The 13,152-nt window shown below is 38.0% G+C and overlaps 3 protein-coding genes across 3 annotated transcripts in view; 1 reads left to right on the top strand and 2 right to left on the bottom strand.

Moving 5' to 3' along the window:
- Positions 1–13,152, top strand: part of LOC144643339 (melanocortin receptor 5-like) — a 213,471-nt gene that overhangs the window by 166,940 nt on the left and 33,379 nt on the right. The gene's annotated exons all lie outside the window — the stretch shown is intronic.
- On the bottom strand, positions 84–4,813 carry LOC144656624 (uncharacterized). Its single transcript, XM_078517193.1, has 4 exons — positions 4,629–4,813; positions 3,505–3,576; positions 2,098–2,169; positions 84–1,770 (listed from the first exon to the last, which is right to left on the bottom strand). Exons 1-4 carry the CDS (start codon positions 4,811–4,813, stop codon positions 84–86), a joined length of 2,016 nt encoding a protein of 671 aa, XP_078373319.1.
- On the bottom strand, positions 8,546–12,492 carry LOC144655642 (putative glycoprotein hormone G-protein coupled receptor). The gene is made up of 4 exons (XM_078516204.1): positions 12,413–12,492; positions 11,796–11,867; positions 10,678–10,749; positions 8,546–9,884 (listed from the first exon to the last, which is right to left on the bottom strand). The coding sequence occupies exons 1-4, from the start codon at positions 12,490–12,492 to the stop codon at positions 8,546–8,548; spliced, it is 1,563 nt and encodes a 520-aa protein (XP_078372330.1).

Here is a 13,152-nt window from a genome sequence, read left to right as displayed (position 1 = left end):
GAAAATGACCAAATGTTAGCCTAACTCAATGTACCATTTATATTGCCTTTTCTAAAAGTGTGCTTTGTAGACTGGAACATTTATCATGTTACGTCTCTCAAAGATGCAGATTGTATAGCCGGCGTTACGCTACTTGTGTCACGAACGCCTTCTGAAGAATCAGCTTGTACAACTAATGTTACGTTATTAGCCGATGTCACGTTAGGTGTGTTACGCACGCCACCCGGAGTTGCAGCTTGTCCAGCCGATGTCACGTTAGGTGTGTTACGCACATCACCTGGAGTTGCAGCTTGTCCAGCCGATGTCACGTTGGGTGTGTTACGCACGCCACCTGGAGTTGCAGTTTGTCCAGCCGATGTCACGTTAGGTGTGTTACGCATGGAAGTTGCAGCTTGTACAGTCAAAGTCACATTACGTCTGTTACGCACACCTCCAATAGGTGCAGCTTGTACAGCTGGTGCTGTGACGTTACTTGGGTTACATTTAAGATTCCTCTTTAGAGCGTTTTTGAACTTGTCATTTCTAAAGGCGTGAACCAGAGGATTTAGACAGGAATTAATGATCAAGCAATACTGCGGAATCCATACTTCTATCGCTCTGATGGAATTAATGGAAGCCATCTTTGCGCTAGATCGTATGACCAAGGCCCATTTCCCCAGCAATAGAATTGGCAAGAAAAAGAACACCAAGTTAGTCCCGACTAGGATGGCAATTCGCTTGGCTAGAGTCGACTCTCTCTGAACTCCCATTTGCTGACTGGATCGTTTGACAACCCTGTATATGTGAACATACATGGGAATGGTCACCAGATAAAGTGATATTCCAGTGGCGCCCATGGCAATTGTGTAACGGGTCTCTGTGTTAAAGCTTAACGTTTCAATGGTGATCGGTACGCAAAGAAAGTTCCGACGGTATAAATTGAAGAAATGTGCCATAGACATCATAAATACTGCAACAACCCAGTTAAAAGCAATCGCCAGGGAGGCTAACCTGGGTGTCATGCGAATGTCAGGCTTCATGCTAAATACTATACAAAGGTATCGCTCAAGAGTGAGTGCGACAGAGGTAATGGAAGTTGTGCATTGTCCAAGCACCCAGAGAGATCCAACTCTAGGGCACTGAATATCAGATAAACTGCCTGAGTGGTGATATAAATCTTTATATTGATTGCTTACTATGAAGCCTGCCATTGTCGCTGAATATATACAAGTCAATGTATCTCCCAGGGCTAAATTACTCACAAGTACCATGGAAACGTTCTTTCGTAGTGACTTAGTCAACAGAATGTTAAAAAACACGACCAAATTCAGGCAGCCTCCTATTATTCCAAGCACCAACTGCATTGAGAGGACGCGTTGGTTGGTCGGCCAGCAAGGTTGGGACATAGTGATATTAGCTTCCTTTCGTTCAATGCAATCTATAAAACTTTTACACTTTCTCACAACAAAGCGGTACCGTGCAAGCAACATAAGGTAATCACCAAACGTGTAATGTTTTGCAAAGCACGTAACACGATGAGGCTGAGCCTGAAAATGCGTATTGTTGAATATCTGGATGAGTTCCTCGCTAACGTTTTTGATGAGCCAACAGTCCAAGCATTCAGCAGCCCAGGACACATTCCTAATTTCCTTTAGTCGTGGTAATTCTAAAAGATACTTTTCTTCCGGCCTCCATCCCATGTTCCCTTGCACATCAATGATCATCAAAGATGGAAGGTGCAGTGAGGCATCATGGGAATTCCATATCTGGAGATTGTTACCTGTCAGGTTCCTGAAATGATGATTAAAACACAGTCACCCTGTTTTGTTTAAGACGTTTATGGATTTTTGGTGATATTATGTTGGTGCTTGTGGTTTACACGTATGTATATAACTCGTTTTTTTTTTTTTTCAACCTTAGCTGCGTTTGGTAAAGGAAAAGTATTGTTTTGCCAATAACCAGATTTATAATAAAACAATTCTCCTAACAGCACAATACATGAAAACCAGGGCTTGCATGATCATTGCTAATCCCTTAATAAAGTTTCAATAACCATTTTTAAATATTCCTTCTGCATCATGTTTATTACATTACATTTTTCTTGTTTGTTTTACTTACAGTGTTTGCAGAGAATACAGCCCGCTAAAAGCGTCTTTGTGGATCACCTGAATGTTGTTATACGTCAGTGACCTTTAAAAGCAGAAAATTATTATTGTTTTATTTTCCCTCAGATTTGTAATTTTTTGTGTCCTTATTAATGAAAATTAACTATTATGCAATGAATTCCCCCTTATAGGTTTTTGCACAGTTTTACTGATTTTGATTACTTTTCGGTAATTTTGGGCCGTTTTTCTTACGTTGGGGAAGAAATTTGAAATCCAAGGGACGGTTCATTTTTTATGAGGTAGGGGGGCTGGTGGGATTTCAGGGGGGGGGCATCCAAAAAATTTGGCTTCAAAGGGGGGGGCAGCCGAAAAAATATGGTCTGTAAGAGGGGGTCACTAAAAATAATTATCCTTTTAAGTGTTGTAAAGAGGCTTCTGTAAGAGTAAAAAAATCATGTCAGAATGCCCAAAATGACATTTCTGAGGTTCTGAAAATGCAAATTTTCCCGGGGGAGCATGCCCCCTACTTTGTAATGTACCACACGCCATTAACTCAACCAAACAGCTTATTGGTTACAAATGCAGAGAACCCATACTATCAGACGGCATCCACAATAAATGTTTAGGCAATGCCAGCTATTTGGGGATGTGATTTTTGTACCGACACTGTACATTCTTTAGTCACAAGGCTCGATATATCAGTTTTAATTTCACTTCGTTATTGTTTTTTTCTTTTTTTTTGGGGGGGGGGTCATCGAAAAAAATTGGATTTCGAGGGGGGGTAGGTAAAAAAATTTCGATGAAGAAGGGGGGGGGCATTATATATAACAGTGACTATCTATCAAATCCCACCAGCCCCCCCCCCCCCTTACCCCATAAAAATGAACGGTCCCCAAGATGGCGGATCCAAGATGAACGTCACCATCCCAATTGACGTATTTACAAAGATAGATTATCGGACATACTATATCTCCTGTATGTTTCATAGTGATAGCAGAGGCGGGGAGAGGCGGAATATGCCCCAACCCTCGGTCTGAAAAGATCCAAAAAAGTCCGGTCTGAATATGGTTAAGGGTCATGTTTAATCAGTTCATAATTTCCTCTGGGTGACATTGTTGCTGATATCGTCCGGATAACAATAGACAAAATCATCACAAGAATTATGCATTTTCATGCATTCTCTTTATAGTTCTCCAGTTGTCGTTATTTCAAAGCCCAACATTGTGCTTTTTAACTACTGTAACTGTCAAATGCTTATATCTCAGCTGATTGGAACGAGTAATTACTGTAATAGAGAAAACAGCGGGTCAATTTAAATAAATCCTTCGCGAAGCGAGGAAAATGTTTATCAAACAGCTTTGAACAGCAAATTCAAAATGTATCAAATTTAAACTTAAACCATTAGAAATAACATACTTACAGATTCAGCAGATTCTTGAGGCCTGCAAAACTGTTTGGCAATAATTCTTCCAACAGGTTTTGAGACATTTCTCTGATAAGGACAAAAGCATACAGAACATATGCCTTTTTATATGATTATGGATAGAATTTGTAAGTACGTAATACATCAGTACCAATGTTTCGAATTTTAAGTTTGCGACAAATGGCCAACTTTTATTTTGTTTTACTTTTAATAGAGATGTAGCACTAAGACAAACAAGGCAGGCTGATTTATTGCATTTGCCTAAAGTACGGACAGAAGCTGCGAAAAAGTCTTTTTATTACTCCGGTTGCCAAATTTATAACTCTTATGTATGTAATTTTTAAATTTTTCGATTTTATACAAATGTAACATAATTTTAGCTTATATCTTAGTATCTCTTATATATTTTAATCTTTTTAACTTCCATTTTAGGTACACTGTAAGACTTTTAGCGACTTTTTAATTTTTACTTTTTACTAGGGCCTCTAAGGATAACAGTTTTTATTGTAAAGCTGATGGAGTAACCCTATTTAAATAAAGGCTTATTCATTCGTCATTATCGCCTTAATTTATCCTTTCCGATCATTCGGCCATATAAATATTTTGTTGGTTGCATAACTATATTGACGTAAGACAGAAGAAACGTCTTTGAATAATGTCTTGAAATAATAAAAAAAACGTATAAGCAAATACAAACAAACAAAGGTACATAAATTACCAGGTGATCATCTCAAAAAATTGTTGTTAGGAGGGGAGAAGAATTAAATATTGACTTACAAGTTTATGAGTCCTGAAAAATTGTCAAATGCACTTTGTTCTATCGCCCTAATTCTATTGTTTGACAGATTCCTGGAAAACAAAAGATGAACGGAATATTTATCATAGAGACTGATTAGTAAATTGTATGTATGTTACATTCATACAGACCACGCGGCCTATGTCAGTATTACTGAGCCTGTCTCGTTTTGTGCAAGATACATACGAACTCGCGCATACATGTATTTAATACCTTAAGATAGAATGTGTGATCTTTCCAGGATTGATATACTTTTTTATCAGTAAATCAGTGAAAAGAAAGAGTAAATGGTAAATACTTCGCTAAGCAAAGAACTTTGGCTTACAATGAGTTTACTTTCGAGGGAGTGTTGAAAGACCGCGATATATATTCCAAGTCACTTATTTTGCAGATTGCTGCGGTGTTCCCTTCATCTCGAGAGCAGGTACATCTGGTATCTGTACAAACTCTGCTTTCTCCGATCTTGTTCTTCACGCAGACGACGAAAACAAATACGACGAGGCTTGACATAGATATTGGGCTCATCTTAATTTCATATCAATTCGACAAAGGTTCTGAAAAGAGGACAAATCAGGAAATTACATTGTATGATAACTTTTCTTGAAAAAAAGATACCCCTAAGAAAAAGATTGTTCCGGATTGCATACGGGAGTTTTATATCTCTATGTAGTTTATATAGCATTTCTTATTCCCCTTGATGCATGTGATAGTTGCCCATCCATTATACCCGCAACTATACCTAATTAAATAATTATTTAAGGTGGCTCGTAACTATTTACACATTCCGGCATCGTTGGTAATTTATGGAGAAATTTGAGAAAAATCTTTAAGATCAAATTTGAATAGGGGTTACCAAAAAAAATGAGAATGCTTTGACGTCAATTGGTTCCCATGTCAACGTCAAAGAGGTCAAAGATAAATGTTTTGGGCTTGTTTACGTAATAACTACTATAAAATAGCTTCAGCCAAACGCGCTCTGATTGGCTGATATGCGACTTTTACGTTTCTTTTATGCAAAGCAACATCAAACGCGCATCCATAACTTGGTGCACGCTGCATGTTTACCATTCTTAAACAATAAAGGCTGCTTTGTATTAAGTATTTGTTTTCGATATATTTTTGCCTTATCGATATATCAAGCATTTTTAGCAATTTTATGTTTTTGGCATCAAAAGGTAATTAAAAATAGGGCATCTTTACTATTGACGTCTTTTGACGTTGCTATGGATCCAATTTTAACGCTATTTGGATCTGGTTTTTCTTATCGATAAGTGCTTTATTGGTTGCAGTAAACGTTTTTGACCCCCACCATTGGGATAACTGTAATATGATGATAAAGAAAGGAAGATCTTTCGTGAACCACCTTAACTGGTAGCTGGTCAAACATGTCAGCTAGCTTTTAAAGGTTTCATTTCAGCTAAAGCTTGTTGTTTGCTTAAATTAATCTAAGAAACAAGTTCTTGATCTTTAAGCGGTGTCAAATGCCAATCTTAGCTAATTTTGCAAGTTAGTTTTACCTAAAGTTGCACGATAGTCCATATAAAGATAAGGGCAAGCACAATTTTGTTTCTTCTGCTTGCGTTTGTATTCCGTACAGAAGGTCTCTTGCCGTTCTATCGATGAAGTTAATCAAAAGGAAAACTAACTTGGCACACGGACCTTGTGTCGTTTGTTGTGCTATGAGCGTAAGTGCAGGATCTGAGCTTTTGCCAACGAATGATAAGGTGATGAAGCTACTGTGCTGTCTTGTGCAAAAAATGCTGGGGGTAACACCAAAATACACAGTAATATCACGCCAGCTGCATTGGTGAGTTAGGAAATTTTAATTTAAAATGCCTTTCACGACAAAACAAAAAACGCAATTAGCTGGAATTTATTGAAACTGGTTAACAATGGCCGTAAGGATAAACTGTTTTCCTTAACTTACACATTAATTTTGACCAAAATATTATGGATGATTCTAGCTGTGACGTTAAATAAACGCGTGTGGGATTCAACATAAATAATCGATACAGTACAAACTGGAACGAAAAGAAAAAAAAATACACAGCTTACCAACGTGAACTGCCAAATTAAAATATCAATAATTGATTGTGAGTTCCATGTAACGATCTATAAAACCCGGTTTAGTTTTGCGTTTTCTGCTAGTCAAGTCAAAATTACTTATTGTAAAGCAATAAGTAGAAACACAATGTAAGAAAACAACACTACGTGGCCCAGGATTTTTAACATAGATCTGCAATGAGTTCGTGTGTTCGTTACTAACATGTTGGCAGTATTATGTTAAAGGAAAATTACACTTTTGCTTTACAGTGTTTTGTTAGTTCTTTAGGTGTCATAAAATAACAAATTAGAAACTCGGCGTTAAGCCTATCAATTATTTTTAAGAAATTAACATAATTAAAAACTGATATATTCTTATGACATCTTGAATTGCCCAAAGTTAAATAGATTTATTTAGCCATTTTCACTCAAAGTGTATCATGGCATAACAAGGTGTGCCAGTTTTAAAATCTAAACGCAAAGTGAAATTAGTGTCCTTGTCCATCCTCCCTTACGAACCACACATCTTTACCAAGTAAAAAAATATATATGACATGGTTTACTGTTAACTTGTTTGTGCGAAATCTGAAGAGACGTCAGTGCCAAGTACTATATCAAACGTATATTTGTAATGTATTCATACAAGTAAAATGAACTTTAGAAGTAAATTACAGTAATTTGTCTCAAGACTAGAACAATCGTTTTCTAGGTCTTGTGGAGTCGATCGTCCTGCAAACTGATCATATTCAAAATCTGATGATTCCAAACTATGCTACTGACATAAGTATTATATTACTTGCTAGTTTTTTCTATTTTAAGAAAAAAAATGAAATTGAAGCACATTTAATCATTTAATGCGCATGTCGTTTGTCAGCTTAGACTTTTTGACGCTTTGATGGTTGACTGATAACTGGGCGTAGAGTGGCCAGGCCAGGCAACTTTTATACTGGAACTGCTGCAAACGAGCAATGACTTGCAAAAACTCTCTTTTGAAGTGTATTGCGTCCACACTTCTATTCAAAGAATAGTAAAAATACGAATAGAAAATAAATAAGATTTGCGGATTTGTGAGTAAACGTTACAATCCTCTTCTTAGAATAATATCAAGGAGCGGTTTCACCTCTATACGCACAGTGTGATCTATTCAGAAGTCTGTAAAGTGATTGGTTCCACCATTATTTCCAATTCGTCGACAAGGACGATCGCGGGCGCGTCGCCCTTGAAAGGGTAGACAACTAGTTAACTCGTCAACTCGGCTGCGCCCCTTTGACTATTTAAACAGTAGAATGTTTTTGTCGAGGAGTTATCGGCCAATAGTTGCCCACGGAAAATTGATGTTCTAAAAACAAATATTTAACCGAAAAGGGAAATTTCGAGCGATAATAGCTAGTTTTAAGAACATCAAATTTCCATCGGGCGACTATCAGACCGACAGTTATCTATCGTTCACCGCTATTTTTTTTTTCCGCGCGCCCATTCAAAACGAGCATCTAAATTTTTTTATAGTTTCTTTTTTTTTAGGATGAAGGACTTGAAAGCCAAAATGTAACAAACTAAACAAAACCAGACAAGAAAAACACATACATACAAAAGAAACATACATAAAACTTTATTTAAACTCGAATTTTGCTGTAGCTAAAATAAGCTAGTTTCTTCGAGAAATCAACAAGCCACAAACAGACATGCATACCACTAAAATGCATATCTATCAATCTTTTTGGTCTGCAGGCCCGATATTTTCCTGGGACGGGCACTATGGGCTGGTAGTGTCTCTCCACGGATGAACACTATCTCGTCACATCGAGCTCATAGTCCAATAAGATAAAAAGAATCAAATACAGTGTCAGCATGCTAGGTTTACTCAGTGTAACATAAAAAAAGTGACTTTTCTAAAAGTGTGTTTTGAAATGTGAAACTTTAATCTTGTTACGCCACCATGATGCGCCACAAGATGCAGAATGCACAGCCGGTGTTACGCTTGTTGTGTCACGAACGCCTTCTGAAGAAGCAGCTTGGACAACTTCGTTTACCGAGTGACGTTACTTACCACCACCTGAAGATGCAGTTTATACAGCCGATGTCCTTTGATGGTTACTTACGCCTTCTTAAGTTGCAGCTTGTACAACCGATGCAACGTTACTTGTGTTATGAACGCCACCTGAACGTGGAGAATGTATAGTCGATGTCACGTTACGTGCGTTACGCACGCCTGTCGAAAGGTGTAGTTTGTACAGCTGGCGCCGTGACGTTACTTGTGTTACATTTTAGATTCCTCTTCAGAGCGTTTTTAAACTTGTCATTTCTAAACGCGTGCACCAGAGGATTTAAACAGGAATTAATGCTCAAGCAGTACTGCGGAACCCATACTTCTATCGCTGTCGATAGCATTCCAGTGCTAGATTGTACGACCAAGGCCCATATCCCCAGCGATAGAATAGGCAAGAAAAAGAACACCAAGTTAGTCCCGACTAGGACGGCAATTCGCTTGGCTAGAGTCGACTCTCTCTGCACTCCCAGTTGCTGACTGGATCGTTTGACAACCTTGTAAATGTGCACATACAATGGAATGGTTACCAGGTAAAGAGTTATTCCGGTAGAGCCCATCGCAATTGTGTAACGGGTCTCTGTGGGAAAGCGTGACGTGTCATACATCACGGGAATACAAAGAAAGTTCCGTCGGTAAATGTCGAAATAATGTGCCATGGACATCATGAATGCTGCAACGACCCAGTTGAAAGCTATCGCCAGTGAAGCTAACCTGGGTGTCATGCGAATGTCAGGCTTCATGCTGAAAATTATACAAAGGTATCGCTCAAGAGTGAGTGCAACAGAGGTAATGGAAGTTGTGCATTGTCCAAGCACCCAGAGAGATCCAATTCTAGGACACTGAGTATTAAATAAAATGCCCGGGTAGAAATACAAGACGTCGTATGGATTGCTCACAATGAAGGCAGCCACTATAGCTGAATATATAGAAATCAATGCATCTCCCAGGGCTAAATTACTTACAAGAACAATGGAAACGTTCTCTCGTAAGGATTTAGTCAACAGAATGTTAAAAAACACGACCAAATTTAGGAAGCATCCTATTATTCCAAACACTAACTGCATGGAGAGGACGCGTTGGTTGGTTGGCCAACAAGGGAAGGACATTGTGACGTTAGCCTCCTTTCGCTCAATACAATCACGAGCACTCCTGCACTTTGAAATAACAAAGCGGTGCCGTGCAAGCCACATTAGATAGTCACTGAACGTGTAATGTCTTCTGTAGCAGGTAACAGGATGAGTCTGAGTCTGATAGTATGAATTGTTGAATATCTTGATGAGCTTTTCACTAAAGTTTTTGACGAGCCAACAGTCGAAGCAGTCAGCAGCCCAGGACACGTTCCTAACTTCCTTCAGTCTTGGTAATTCTAAAAGATATTTTTCTTCCGGTCTCCATCCCATGTTCCCTTGCACATCAATTATAATCAAAGATGGAAGGTGCAGTGATGCACCACGGGCATTCCATATTTGGAGCTTGTTGCCTGTCAGGTTCCTGAAATGTTGAAGAAAAAACAGTCACCCTGTATTGTTCCGGTCTCGCTTTCAAAGGGGTATATTAGAAGTATGAACAAAACTTTAAAGTGCAAGTCTTCTACCTGATTAAATACGCCAAGTGTCAGCTTTCCAACTTTAACATGGTAGATACTCTGTTTATTTGTTGTTTACTAAATGTATACCTTCCAGCTTGTGTCGAACAACAGTCTCTTAAAGAGACGCACAAAATTACGTTGTAATGAGCAACAACTTGTATGATAAGATGCTTTTGTGGTCTTCTAAGTCTTTCCACGTATTGTTTACTTGTTTTCACTCAACTGAACTGACTTTGGTTCATAACTCCTTTTGTTGCGTTTGTTACCAGCTCAATAGTATAACCTTTTCCATTTTGGTTCTATACCAGCAAGACACAACATGCATGATCCTTAAGATTAAAATTACCCAAAGGCTTCAGAGGCGGATCTAGGGGAGGGTCCGGGGTGGTCCCCCATCTTATTTTTGGTAAATGACATTTTTTTAATGACTTCTCCCGATAGTTTTTTGGGTATACACACAAAAAAGAGCCCCCTCCTTAGTTCAAGGTCTAGATCCGCTATTGGACTTCCTTTTTGTGCTTCAAAGTGATTTTTGTTGCTAAAGATGTTGGGTAGTTTAAATTTTAAATACTGGTCAAAAAACGAATCAAAGTAAGCTATTTTAATAATTTGTAAAACTGACCACAAACTTTGCACTTATGTCCTCGGTATCCTGCTAAGTTCAACTTTTTTCTTTTTCCCTTTCCCTTTACTTACAGTATTTGCAGAGAATACAGACCGCTAAAAGCGTCTTTGTGGATCACCTGGATGTCGTTGTAAGTCAATGACCTTTTGAAATGAAGCATAAACTAAAGATCATTATGTTGTGTCAAAATTATTTTTTTTGCCCTTCCCAGTTTTTCGTAAAGGCCATACTCAATCAGTTCCTTTGGTTGAGGCTGTTGATATCGTTCGGGTAATCATAACAATAGACACCTTGATACTTTCTAAACATAAATTATGCATTTCATATAATATCTATATAGTTTCCTAATGATAATTAATTCAAAGACCAAAATATTTGAAGCTTTGTAACTACTGTAACTGTCAAATTCTAAACTCACCTCTTTCTCGTTTCTCTCTTATCCTTCACAAAACACAAGGGATCGACGTAGCGTTAGTGAGGACAGAGGTACAACACACTCTCTCGCAAAAGCATTTGTGTAGCCACAAAGAAAGAAAGGTTTGAAATACGATTAAATGAAGCCGCGAGAAATAGCTTTTTCTCTAAAAAAATCATTTTCTAGAAAAATTAGAAATATATGATAGCAAACTTATAAATATAAAGACAGAAAGTAATTGTTCTTCGAATTTCACACACTAAGCGGAGATCTGATAATATTTACAGTCAAAATACTCAGCGGATGCCGCCGAGAATTCCGAAATAGTTTTGATTAACGGCGAATGGATTGCATTATTCGTTTAAAACATTCAATTTCAATTTGAATATTGTAGATCATCCAAGCGTGAACACGTGAACTCGTGAACCTGTCAAAAATTAACCAGTTTGATTGGTTAAATTTTTGACAGGTTCACGTGTTGACATGTTCACGGTTGGATGATCTACAATATTTAAATTAAATTCGAATGTTTGAAACCAATAATGCAATCCGTTCGCCGTTAACCAAAACTATTCCGGAATTCTAGGCGGCACGCGCTGAGTATTTTGTCTGTAACAATCTGATGATGTCTGATCATCGTTTAGCGCACGAAACTCGAGTTACAATTACTTTCTGTCTTAATATTTATATTTGGCTCTGCATATTTATGCATAGAGCTTTCCTAGGATAAGTGAAACAATCAGTTCATTGTTTGTTCGTTAATAGGAAACTTACATATTCACCAAATTCTTCAGACTCGCAAAACTGTTTGGCAGTAATTCCTTCAACCGGTTTTGAGACATTTCTCTGATTAAGAAAAAAATAATTCCGAACGTATGGCTACTCTGAGTATAAATAAATAATAAATTTTAAAGTTACAATGTAATACTTCTATTATGCCTTCTTTGTGATAAATAACCGAGCTTGGCATTTTGTCTTTCCTTAACAATATTCTCTAAATCTTCAATCAATCAATCAATCAATCGATCGATCGATCGATCGATCAATCAATTAATCAGACAATCAATCAATCAATCGTCGATCGATCGATCAAGCAAACAAGCAAACAAGCAAGTAAGCAAGCAAGCAATCAGCCAGTCAACCAATCAACCAACCAACCAACCGATCGGTCGATTGATTGACCCATCAATCAATCAATCAATCAATCAATCAACCAATCAATCAACTAAATGTAAAGGGAAGTCACAGAACTCAACCCGCGATCTGGCCAGCACCTCACGCATGCGCACAACCACAAAACCTTTCACCCGGGCAGTGGCAGCCATGGATAGCTGTTTCGGTCTTGTTAGGCCTCATCAGCATGGCACAGCATGTCGGTAATGCAAACGCACCGAAAGGCCGTGTACATGTGTCCTTTACTACCGAGGCGGGTGCCAAGCACCCCTTTAAGCGCCAGCTCCACACTAGCCATGTGGTAGCTGGGGTTGGGGACATCTCGTCCTCGGCAATTCGTGTGGTTTGAGGATCTCTTAGCGCGATCGCCTGTGACTTCAAATTAATTAAATGAACTAACTTAATGTAAAGAGACAGCTGTTTCGGCCTTGTTAGCCCACTGGAGAATCAATCAATCAATTGATCAATCAATCAATGAAAGCAAATTGCTAAATAGCAAATACATGTTTCCAAAGAAAAACGAGATACATTAGCTGCAATCGTATTTGTTTTTTAGGGGGATAGGGGTGCACAAAAACTTGAAACTGACGGTTAAAAATTAACTTACAGGTTGATTAGTCCTGAAAAATGTTGAAATGTACTTTGTTCTATCGCCCTTATTTTGTTGTTTGACAGATTTCTGAAAAACAAACAAACGAACAGAGATTCTACCACCTATACTTAACAGTAAATATGTATCGTACAATAGTTTTTTTATGTAACCCGCGCGGTCAGTGTTAATACTACTAAGCTTTCGTTTTTTTTGCAAGTTGCAGAGGAACTTGCGCATACAGTTAATAGAGTAATTTGTTTAACACTTCGCCAACAAAAAAAACACTTGACTTACAAGAAGTTTACATCTGAAGGAGTGATAAAAGACTGTGATATATTTTCCAAGTCACTCATTCTGCAAACTGCT

Source organism: Oculina patagonica, chromosome 1 (genome assembly GCF_052425735.1).
Source record: "Oculina patagonica isolate OP01 chromosome 1, crgOcupat, whole genome shotgun sequence".
NCBI classification, from domain to species: domain Eukaryota; kingdom Metazoa; phylum Cnidaria; class Anthozoa; order Scleractinia; family Oculinidae; genus Oculina; species Oculina patagonica.
This window is presented reverse-complemented; position numbering and strand designations above follow the sequence as displayed.